A 12976-nucleotide genomic window follows, 5' to 3' on the forward strand; every position below is an offset into this window, starting at 1 on the left:
CTCACTCGGCTGAACATCAGTCAGAGTTAAATAAATATCTTGGTAGTGCGAAACGGAAAGACAAAAGTAAAATTAATTGGAATAAGTTAGCAGAGCAAAATTTTGAACAATGTAAGATCGATTTGAAAAATGCAGTTTTGTTGACATATCCTTCCTTAGATTCTCCATTGTCTCTTATGACTGACGCTTCAGATACGTGTATAGGTGCAGTTTTACAACAAAAAATTAACAATATTTGGCAACCTTTAGGATATTTTTCACGTAAACTTACGGAAGCTCAGCGAAAATATTATAGTACCTACGATAGAGAATTGTTAGCGATATATTTATCAATTATTCATTTTCGCAACATGGTTGAAGGGCGCGAATTAATAGTTTATACAGATCATAAACCGCTTTGTTTTGCATTTAGTAAAATAGGTACAAATAGGGAAACTGCTCGAAGAACTAGGCAAATTATGTTTATTAGTGAGTTTTGTACAGATATTCGTCATGTAACAGGTAGGGAAAATATAGTCGCTGACACGTTATCGAGAATTGAAACAATAACATGTCCCACCGTGTTAGATTTCGCAGAACTCACCCGAGCGCAGGAAACGGATGAACAACTTGCAGAAATGCGACACCGGTCAAACGTAAACAGTCAATTTACACTTAAACGTGTTGCAATGTTCGATTGTAATAAACAAATTTATTGTGAAACATCCACAGATAGAATTCGACCATATTTACCTAAACAATTTCGACGTTTAGCTTTTGATGCTGTGCATAATTTAAGTCACCCGGGTATTAGAGCTACAAAAAAATTAGTAACAGATAGATATTTTTGGCCAGAAATGAATAAGGATATAGGAATTTGGTCTAAAACATGTATTAAGTGCCAAAGAGCTAAAGTCTCAAAACATACTGTATCCGATTTAGGAAGTTTTCAAGGCTCGAGCCGTTTTGAACATATACATATTGATCTTGTAGGGCCATTGCCAATTTCATCAGAAGGGTTTAGATATTGTCTAACAATCATAGATAGGTACACCAAGTGGCCCGAGGCTTTTCCTTTAAAAGAAATTACTGCGGAGACTGTGGCAAAGGTGTTGTATGAGGGTTGGATTTGTAGGTTCGGTTGTCCCCTTAGGCTTACAAGTGACCAAGGTCGACAATTCGAAAGTAATTTATTTAAGCAGCTTATGTTATTAATGGGAATACAAAAGTTGCGGACCACCCCATATCATCCACAGAGCAACGGTGCGGTAGAGCGTTGGCATAGATCTTTAAAAGCAGCGCTTATGGCTCGTTTAAATTGTAATTCATGGGTTGATGAACTAGCAACAGTATTGTTAGGGTTACGCACAACTGTTAAATTAGACACAGGCGTAACTGCAGCTCAAATGATTTATGGCAGTAATATAAGGCTGCCTGGTGATTTTTATGACACAAGTAATATAAGACCATGTGACGAACATAGTTATGTTGATAAATTGAGGTCGATTATACACAGTATGAAACCGGTACCTAGAATTAATAAATTACCGTGTAAAATGTTCATTCATAAAGATTTAATTGATTGCGAATATGTATTTTTAAGAAATGACACCGTACGAAAACCATTACAACCGCCGTATGATGGGCCATATCGTGTCATTAGTAGAAAGGATAAAACTTTTAAAATTCAATTAATGGACAGACAACTTAACGTTTCAATAGATAGGTTAAAACCTGCATACGTTTTACCTGATGATAATAATATTGTGACTAAGTTCACAGGTAAATCTGTTAATATGAGTGATAGTAAAATTAATGATTCGCTACATACAAAAAAGGTAATTAAAAAGGTAACGTTTGAGACAGACAAATCCAGCTGTAAAAATTATGTTACACGATCAGGGCGAATACGAAAAACGCCAAGTAAATTTATGTTTTAATCATGTACATAGCCATTGTTATTGCAACCATGCAAAGTTGCAAATTGTATGTTGTTGTTTTAGGTCACGTAATTCTTTGAATTTAAAGAATGGTTATATTGAAATATTTTATTCAACATTTTTATTTTCAAACTATATACAACTAAATAATATATACATTTTATACAATTATTTTTCTATATACAATATTTTACAATTTTACTATGGGATTAAATCAAACCAAGGAAAGTGTTGTCATTAACGAAAGTATTTCCAATGTTTCAAAGCTGGAAAATAAAATTAATATATTTGGAATCATAATAATTTTCATTGCAGTTATATTAACTATTTTTGTTTGTTGTGTTTTGAAACAACAGTGTATTAAAGTTGCTAGTAATTGGTTTAAAAAAGAAGTTATGAGTACTACTAGCTTATCTGTTCCTGAAATCAAGGTGGAAAGAACACGAGAATTAAATAAAGTTGTGTATTAACAAACGTGTAAGTTATATTTCTTTGTGTGTTATTAAAATTTTAATGTCATGACGTTTCATATATTGCATTGTTATTGTATCTATCGTCATAGTGTAAGAGACGGGAACAATTTTAATTATATTTTCGTATTAATTGTGAATGATTTTATTTGCATGTTAATGTACTAGGTACATGATACCTTAATATTATACATTGCGTATTTTTTTATTAATAATGTTACTTTACATTATAATGTTTGTGTGTATGTAATGTTATGTTGTTCGATCGTAGGACTTTATTAGATTGTATTGTTGGCAAACGGCCGCAATGATGCCAAGAGAGGACATCATAACGTTATATCAAACACCATGGCTGCAGACTAGTAATTTTTATATTATGTTAAGTATCTTTTTTAAAATAAATGTTCGTGTGTTTATAAAAATGTTTCACCGACTCCTGAACTAATCTTGTATTATGTTTCACATTGTTATTTTTTGTCTGTCAGCAGAATTGTTAAGCTGGGTATCGACTTCGCGCTCCTGGCGCGCGCGCCATGAATGACCGCGCCGAGAGTGCGTTCCGCGGAGCGCGTTCCAAATAATTGAAGTATATCAACTAAGCGCGCCTGGCGCGCGTGGCAACCGTTCCAGTGTTTGACCGTTCATCATGGAAGCTAGTCGTGTACAAGCAGCAGCAGCTTTTGTAATTATACACAGCATAATAAGAAAGAAAAAACAGAAACGAAAAGTGCGTTGGTGGATAAAAGAGCTGTACCGAAAAAGAATGCAGTATGGAGTGACACTTATAAGAGATATGCAGTTCGAAGTGATAGAAGACACAATAAAAAACTTCACTTCACTTTGGTTATCCATAATTATTACTCGGAGCGCAACAAACACAAAAAATACGACAAACCCGTCTCCATTGGCGCGCGCGCCACGATTGATGCGCGGTAAAAAACCGACACCCGACGGAACGGACCGCTCCGCGTTCGACCGCTCCAACGAACATTTTGGCGCGCGTTCCAAACTGGTATCCATTTCACGCGGCTGGAGCGCGCGCCAATGTTCGATCTCTTGGAGCGCGAAGTCGATACTCACCTTTAGGGTTCGTTGTTGCGAGTTAGTAATCTTAATAAAGATAATTTAATGTGATTTTGTTTAAAAATGTTCCACATTTTTTTTTTTGAAAAGGGGGAATATTGTAGGTGCTGTGCTGACGCAGGATTTTCGGCCGCGTCGCACAGTCACATAGCGTCGCCCCTCAGTTGTCCCATAGCTCGCGCCACCGACCCACGTTTTGTAGTTAGTGAATATAAATAGACTAGCGGCCCGGTACGTGCTTCGCTACGTATAAAGTGAAATAAAATAAACAAATCGGAACATCAAATTCATTTATTTAATCAAAAAAATATTTTATTTAAAATCGAAATCAATTGCTAGCTATTTACAACACACTTAATCCAAAACATTTGGATAAACAATATTTTTTGTTTTTCCATTTTGAGCATAAATAAACAAACGGCTGGGGGTACCGACTCTGGAACAGGCAACATATAACTGGCCATGTGAAAAACAATGTTCCTCCAAATTCACACCACAAACGTGAAGTGTTTGACCTTGGGCCTTGTTGATGGACATCGCGAATGATAAACGCACAGGATATTGTAAACGTTTGAACTCAAAAGGCATATCAGTTGGAATCATAGGTATACGCGGTATCAAATCAACTTCTCCTTTTGATTTACCAGTTAAGATCGTAGCTTCAATCAAATTTGGCAATAACTTTTTCACTGCCAATCTGGTTCCGTTACACAGTTTTGGTGGATTAATATTTCGCAATAATATAATCGAAGAACCAACTTTCAGATTCAAGCAATGCGGTGGCATACCAGCCGGCTCCAATGAATTTAAAAATTCAATTGGATAATTCATTGCCTCATCTTGATTCATAACACTGTCAATTGATTTATATTTCGTGACTACGCCTGGCAGTTTCGCTTGAATTTGAAAATTAATTGCATTGACATGAATGTTTTTCGGTGCTAAAATGGCGCGTTCTGTCAACCAATCATGATTTCTGTAATTCTGAACAATATTCGGAAAAACACATTCAATCAATTCATCTATCGATTGCGCAATTGTACAAAAATTGTTCGGTACAGCGATCAATCCGTTGGTTCTGTCGATTTGTATTTTGCCGTCACCAATTTCTAACAATTGTTTTGAGAACTCATGGGCAGCTGGATCATTTTGTAGGTGAACACGCATATTAATGTTTAGTGTCAATTTTTGTAGATATCTCCAAAGAACTGATGACTTCAAGCAGGCATTTATTTCATCAGCAGGAGTTGATCGAGGAATGACAGGCAATGTTTGACGAAAATCCCCTGAAAGTAATATCAAAGCACCACCAAAAAGCTGTTGATTACCACGTAAATCTTGCATTGTTCGATTGAATGCTTCTAGTGATTTTTTATTCGCCATTGTACACTCATCCCATAAAATAATTGACGTTAATCGCAGAACTTTTGCCATAGCAGAATTTCTCGATATATTGCAAGTTGGAGTTTCAATCACCTGTACATTCAATGGCAATTTTAATGCAGAGTGTGCGGTCCGACCACCTTCTAATAATGTAGCAGCAATTCCCGAAGATGCAAGTGCTAGTGCAATTTTCTGATCTGATCGAATAGTCGCTAAAATCAATGATATAACGAACGTTTTACCTGTGCCACCAGGTGCATCCAAAAAATATAATCCACCTGCATTATTGGAAACGGCTTGCATGATTGTATCATATACATGTTTTTGCTGAATATTTAATTTGGTTATATTCGATTGTACAAATAAACGCAAATCATTACAGTTGAATTCCTGCTCACGTTGCAATTCACGATCAAACAAATCATGCATGGGACGATTTGGTGCGGTCATACCCAATTGTACTAATGCTTTATTTGCAATCGTTAGACATATATCTTCAATTATTATCAAAGCTTCGTTGCACATTTCCAAGGTAATCAACAAATCAGGATTTCTTGCATGATGACGCATACGAATTAAAATATCTTCTGCCATATAATTTTTATATTTGTTCCATAATTCAAGTGGATTTGATGGCATACATGTCGATAATATAATGGCAAATAGCATTCGTATTTGTTGTGGATGAGCTGACGTAGATGCATCATTAAGTGTTGAATCCCAATGTGCATCATCCTCCAACAAATGCAAGAGTTGACATGCTTCACGATATGTTTGACACAAATGACCGTCGACTGTTCTTAATTCTTGAAATGATTTTGGGCCATTGACGTTAACTAATAGCAATCGCAAATAAAAACACTCAGCATTGTTTGGATGTACTGTATACATTCTCCCAATTGCATCTGTTTTGAAAATGCCTGAATGCCCATCGACTGCTGTTCCTTGTTTACGTCTTTGAAATTTTTTTGAAGACACATTCCATGTATAGTACTGAGGCACTTCGGAATATAACAAATTCCTGTCAACAAAACTTCAAAAAAGTTTCTGTGAAAAAAGTTTCTATTGAATTCATTTATTACAAAAAATGTGACAAATGAGGAACCGCTCGACCGATTTTGTGCAAACTTCACATAAACCATCTACTAAATATGCCGACCAAATCCTAAGCATTTGGTTTGGATAGGTGAGCCCGTTCTTGAGTTATGGAATTACAACGAAAAGTGGCATTGATTTTTATATATATAGATAGAAGATATAGTGTAATTTAGAAGAAATATAAAATTTAATTGGCCGCTATCTTTAATTTCATCTCCCTACACACAGCAACACTAAACATGTATTTATTTTTAGTCAAACGCGTACAACTTTTTCGCATATATCTTTCATTATTTTTATGTCATTCAAAAACAAACTGCAATCTTTCTGTCTACCTCTGAACGTTTATTATAGTAGTCTTTAATTTACTATAATAAAATTAGATGATATTTATACCAGTATTCTTTTATAAATAAAAAATTGATTCTTTGCAGGTACGAAAAAATACACATGATATAGGGGGGAGGGGGGAGGGGTAGTCTTAAACCTCACCACGTATCACCAAGGGGGAGGGGGGGTCAAAAAATACAAAAAAAACATCACGTGATTAATGGATGGCCCCTTTACAAACAGTTTTAATTTATTCAATTCATTCAATTATAAGACCTTTACTTTTTTAATGCGAGAAATGTTTTCAAAATAGTATTGAAATACGCGATAATATCTTAAAAACTTAAACTTTTTTTACTATTTCATAAAACGTGAAATATTTTTTTACAAATTTTTATACCTTTTTTATTTTACCATTTTTAGCTTTTCGTTTTCCTTCCCATTGTGGTCTCTATAACGTTTTACTATTTTAAGCTATTGCATAGCTTCTATCGCGGGCCTTGAACGCGGGGACCTAATCCTGAAATTGCGTAACGAAAAACCTCACGCTCCCCACTCCGACGGGCGGAGGTGTGGCTTGAAGGCATAGCATACAATAGCTTTACCGCGGCAGTCTCCGAGTGCACGTTTTTGCCATTTTCAGCTCTGTAAAAACATTAAATAACATAAACATATCCTCACCATCTCAACAGTCCGTCCCTCGTGGTTCTCGAGCAGCGTGAGCAGCAGCGCGTGCTTGGCGCTGGCGGCCGCGTCGCTCGAGCACACGTCCACCAGCGAGCGCGGGCAGTGATCCACTGCTACGTAGTAGTCCTCACTGAGGGAGTGGATTTTTTTTAGTATAGACTAGCTTCCGCCCGCGACTCCGTCCGCGCGGAAAAATTAAGATTTTTTTTCCTACGTATTTTTCCGGGATAAAAAGTATCCTATTTTATGCCCGGGATAATAAGGTATAATTATACCAAGTTTCATCGAAATCGAACCGTTAGTTTTCACGTGATGCCTGAACATACAGACAGACAGACAGACAGACAAAAAAAATTTTAATCACATATTTGGGCTTGGTATCGATCCAGTAACACCCCCTGCTATTTATTTTTTCAATATTTTCAATGTACAGAATTGACCCTTCTACAGATTTATTATATGTATAGATTAAAAATTAAATTCATTCAGATGTTAATGATTTTAAAGTATTTCAAATGCGATTTATTCATTATATTATTATTTATTATACAAACGGGAGACCGAATATACAGTCTCCCCGTGACCACGATACAATGAATAAATCTCTTTTAAAATCCGTTAAAATCTTTAATTTCTAAATGTATAATAGTTACTCGAGAGAAGTCAAACACAAGAAAATACTTAATTAAATTCAACCAGGCGGTGACAATTTTTGATGCGGAATGCGGGAGAAATTAAAGTAGGTAAGTCAAGAGATTGAGAAGAGAAATAGGAAATTATTTTATGAAAATAGAATAGATAATTTTAAATTTTTTATTCCACTGAATGCTTATTTAAAAGTAGGTAATGTTTGATAGATGAATTTTGTCAAACTTTTCAAATAGGTTTATTGTCTTACTGTTCTTCTTCTTAAAGAAACTAATATAAATAAATTAAGTTCAATTTTAAAACGACAAAAACATAGTTTACCTCTTTTTCTTGGTGATAACAAGGTGATCGTTAAACAGGAAGAGATGTAGTGGAACTTTCTGGAACTTCTTGCCAAACGTGAGCTTCAGTTCGTCCGTCTTCCACACGAGGTGCGTCATTTCGCCGGAACGAACTAGCCAACGGACTGGCCTGTAAAAAGACAAAATAAATTTTACTTATGAAATGAGCTTTTAGTACTTCTTATTAGCTGATCTCAATGTTGTACATTGAGGTACAGGTATTGAGGATAAAAACATTAATAAATTAATATAATTGAGCAGTGGTGGCTCAGTGGTGAGACCTTAGACTTCGAATCGATAAGTCCGTGGTTCGAGACCAGGCGAGCGCGCAGGAAATAAATTGATTTTTCAATTTATCTGCGCATGTTGTAACATCACCACTGCTCGAACGGTGAAGGAAAACATCGTGAGGAAACCGACATGTCGAAGAATTAAAAAGTTCGACGATATGTGTCATCCGCCAACACGCACTTGGCCAGCGTGGTGGATTATGGCCTGTACCCTCATAGGAGGCCCGTGTCTCAGCAGTGGGAACATATATGGGCTGATGATGATGATGATGATGAATTAAGAATTTCATAATTGTACATAGTTTCTAAATAAATTCAGAATTGAATTTTCCCTATCGGAAAGTTTTATTACGGTGCAATTACATCAAACGAACATGGAACTAGAGCAAGCGCATTCTTTCGTGATATTTTAGTGTAAATGAAAACTCGTATTCAGTGTTGTTCAGTATTAGAACATTTCAAAGAATCTTTTCGAACGCAATAAGAACAACGAAAGAATGCTCTACGCCTGTTCACTAAAACAATTTGTCATAGTGGGGTTAGAATGAGCATTCTGTGATGTGTGGTGTGCGTGGAGAGAAATAAAGCGATTGATGGTTGGTTATACACTGACTTTTATTAGAGAAATTACCCCTTTTTATATTAAAATGTAAATAGGTACTTAAACTAAATATCTATCCGATTACAAATATCTATCGGATTGCTAGTCTCTAGTTACTAATTAAGGAGAAATAAAATGATATTCCAGTAACAATTAAAATAATTAAATATGATATTCTTTATAGTTTTTAAAGACACGTGTGACCTAAATTCATTTATATATAGGTACTAGCTTACCGCCCGCGGCTTCGCCCACTTTCTCAACAATTTGAGATTTAAACTATCCTATCTCTCAAGTTGGATCGAACTACACATGGTGTGCGAATTTTATTATAATCGGTTAAGTGGTTTAGGAGTCCATTGAGGACAAACATTGTGACACGAGATTTATATATATTAAGAAGATATAGGTATAAGTACTCACCTATACCTAATACCTACATTACAATTCGCTCGTTTGAGCCAAACAGAACTAAAGGCTTATACACACTTGCGATCACGCCTGGAACAAGCGGGCGACAGGTCGGGTGCCGCTCGCAGTGAGGGCGGGAAGTGTATGACGGAACTGAGTCGCCACATCTCTTCCAGTCGTTCTGTGCTGCGTGCGCCTTCGTTGCATTGGGATACGAACTGTGGATGGAGTTTAGATTATTAAAATATGTAAAATAGGGAAGATCGGTTCGGGATAGGGAGGATCGGAAGGCTATTTTTATACATAAAAGCTGATTACAACCACCATATTACTAAACTGTAACACAGCTTTTAAAGATACATGGTGGGTTGTAACACTGGACGTGGTTTTATAAACTTTAAGTGGTATGAAGTGATGTAGATATAAAAATATACATTGAAATAATAATAGTTAAAAAAAACTAAAAAACACGCTTTTTATAGAAAACCGAACTAAAAAATAGAAAATTTTATCAAATTAGTGTATTGTCATCGGTCCTCAATAAATCTACAAAGTTTGAACGAAATCTGGCCGTTTAAAGTGGGTCAAAATCGCGCCCAAAGAAGTCGGTTACAAACATACAAACATACAGGTGAAGCTAATATAAAGCGTGTAAAAAAAAAGAGCGTGTGTGCCGAGCGCGTGACAAAAGTAAAACTTCTTTGGCAAAATTCAAAATCACCAAATTCGGCGCTTTACTACATTATGACCTTGAAGTTTTACTCTGAAAACGCTTTAAGAAGATACACTTCAAAAATAGTAATCGGCCACGTGTAGTAAGGTTAGGAGCAAATATCTTCGCGCACTTGCGTCACATTGGAACAGGAACAGGAATCGTAATCGTAAATCGAATTCAAAATAAAACCGTTTTAAATTAAGGTTCTTTGTATAATTGACAATAAATAGCGGTAATTGGAAGCAATATCGGTCAAATAAGACAAAACTTGACAAAATAACATTGAGATATGCATATTATGGAGACGACACAGCCAACATCACTTATATTCCGCTCAACATACGTCATATGGCGTAACTGCACGCTCATTTTTTATTTGTTTTAAAGTGAAACGCATCAAATATGCCTTCGTGTGTGTTACGATATTGCACAAATAATACAAATAATACGGAAAAGTGCAAAGGAATAACTTTCATCGGTAAGTACCTAACTAGATAATAATTTTTAAAGTTTAGTTAAAGCAAAAAATGGCGCACAGATTTTGTTCGTGGTGTCTCCTCTATACGTTAGTACTATTATCTCAATGCAAAATAATGACTTTAAAATTCACACATAAGTTGCTCACATCGTTAAGCGTAGCGAGCGCGTGCATGCAGCCCTCGTACTCCTTGTCTTGCGGCGCCAAGTTCCGCAGCACGGCGTCCAGCAGCAGCGGCAGCCGCGTCACGCGCTGCATCGGCAGCATCAGGAACGAGTGCAGCGACAGGCTCTGACACGCCGCGTGACTCTCCAGCCTGGCATACCAGATGGGACATTTATTAACCGACTTCAAAAAAGGAGGTTATCAATTCGGCCGTTTTTTTTTTATGTATGTACACCGATTACTCCGAGGTTTCTGTTTACGTGATTCTTTTTTTGGTCGATCCGGGATGGTGTCGAATTGGTCCCGTAAAATTTTTATTCAGATAGCCCAGTAGTTTTTATTTTATGAACATTTTTATCTGTATTTGTAAATGTTGCAAGTGCAAATTTGAAGTCGGTTGTTTTTAACGCAGTTATTAGTTTTACCTTTATATTGTGTGTGCTTTTGGGGGCAAGTGGAGTTTGGTAATAGTTGTGACATGTCATAAATTGTGCAATTGAAGTTAAATTAGAGGGTTAAGTCGGTTGCAACTATTGCAAGAATAAAACAAACCGTCCGCGTCGTATTTGAAGTAATCTTTTTCAACATCTTTCTAAATGTTACGCTGTTAACGGAAGATTCAGGAAGATAATTTTATCTCCCTTTTTTTTTTAACGTTGGGAAATGCATTTGCGCATCCCCCTTGGCAGTTTTTCTGTCCAATTCCTTGGTAATTTTATCTCCCAGCCGCTCACCTGCGCAGCGCCGCGGCGAAGGCGGGCCGCTCGCGCAGCCGCTGCAGCGCTCGCACCATGAGCGCCTGCTGCTCGCAGTACTTCACATATGCGTGGAAACGCTGCTCAGCATGCGCACGCACGATGTCACATATGCCGGCTAGAAGGATGTTGTCCTGCCAACACCGCTCCATGTCGGCAAGCAGCATTTGGGAACATTTGCGCACTGGAAAAAAATGTTTAAGTTGAGTTAATTTAAGAATTTGATATCTTTTTTTGGGTGTATTTGAACTTAAATAGCTTCTCCTGGAAAGAAGATTTACTAACTTTTGTCTCATAAATACTGCTAACTAATCACACTCACCAGGTATTATAGTTCCGAACAAAGTTTCCCAGTCCTCCTTGGACAGCACGCCCGGTTCTCTGAATGCGGGGTGCGAAATGAAATGTGCTTCTAGTACGTTGAGGGAATTAAGGTACGATGCCTCGGATGTGAGCAACTCAAACTTCGCTTCTTGGAGCTTCTTCTGGGCGGGGGCGAGTGAACCTGAAGTGATATTATTATGAATACCTACTTTCTATCACGGAAATGATTAAAGCTATTTCAAATTAAAATTTGTCGTGAACTTCCTGAGGTGTACAAAATTGATTTTGACCCACCGGTTTTTTTAGCACCAGTTGCCTGGAAGAGATCACTGTTAAGTTATAAGGCCGCCCAATAAACTTAACTGTATTTTTGTGTAGATACAATTATAAATAAATCCTATATGTATATTGAAGAGCTAAATAAATACTCACTCAACACAGCGGAGTTGAGCACCTCGGGCACCTCGCACCACAGCGTGCGCGCGGGCCCGCGCGGCGCCACTAGTGCCATGGCGGAGGGCCGCGACGCACTGCACGTGGAGCCGCCCGCCTCGTACGCGTCCGAGTCCGAGTCGCCCTCGCGGCACGCGGACTGTACGGTGACCAAGCAGTGTGAATAGAGCACATTTTTGAAGTGAAACTTCTTTAGAGTAAAAATTCAAGGACGTGTCAATACCGTCACGTCATAGAGTAAGGTGACGATTTTGGTATCTTTGAGTCTTGTCAAAGAAGTTTCATTTCAGACATGTGTGCTCGGCACATTATTTGGTATTGTTTTTAAATATGACGTAAGAAGAAAAATGGGTAGAGGAACCAAAGAAAAGGAACATTGTAATGTGTTTACAGAAATTTGGTCACATACATTATTCAGTCTTACAATAATGGCCACATTGCTGAAATTTTCTAAAAGGTTTTCGTAATGCGTAGATGTGACTTGTGGCTTATACACAAATACTAGTAGTCCTTTACCTATTTGTTAATGACACAATCCATACTATCCATACTAATATTATAAATGCGAAAGTAACTCTGTCTGTCTGTCTGTTACTCAATCACGCCTAAACTACTGAACCAATTTACATGAAATTTGGTATGAAGATATTTTGATACCCGAGAAAGGACATAGGCTACTTTTTATCCCGGGAAAATGAAGCAATCCCGGAAATTCCACGGGAACGGAAAATAGGTATGCGGGTTTTTCTTTGACAGCGCGGGCGAAGCCGCGGGCGGAAACCTAGTTTACCATATTCTGCATAACCAAGTTATTATTGCTATAAA

General features: G+C 37.2%; 1 protein-coding gene across 15 annotated transcripts in view; it reads right to left on the reverse strand.

The window, feature by feature from the left end:
- Positions 1 to 12976, reverse strand: part of LOC123691045 (rho guanine nucleotide exchange factor 15) — a 134558-nt gene that overhangs the window by 5471 nt on the left and 116111 nt on the right. For all 15 annotated transcript variants that reach the window (XM_045635232.1, XM_045635233.1, XM_045635234.1 and 12 more), the window contains 7 exons: positions 12131 to 12290; positions 11697 to 11879; positions 11354 to 11558; positions 10602 to 10770; positions 9340 to 9479; positions 7940 to 8089; positions 6965 to 7100 (listed from right to left, as the gene is read on the reverse strand). In XM_045635232.1, coding sequence (XP_045491188.1) covers positions 6965 to 7100; positions 7940 to 8089; positions 9340 to 9479; positions 10602 to 10770; positions 11354 to 11558; positions 11697 to 11879; positions 12131 to 12290 — 1143 coding nt within the window. The remainder of the gene's footprint in view (positions 1 to 6964; positions 7101 to 7939; positions 8090 to 9339; positions 9480 to 10601; positions 10771 to 11353; positions 11559 to 11696; positions 11880 to 12130; positions 12291 to 12976) is intronic.

Source organism: Colias croceus, chromosome 4 (assembly GCF_905220415.1).
Source record: "Colias croceus chromosome 4, ilColCroc2.1".
Lineage (NCBI taxonomy): Eukaryota > Metazoa > Arthropoda > Insecta > Lepidoptera > Pieridae > Colias > Colias croceus.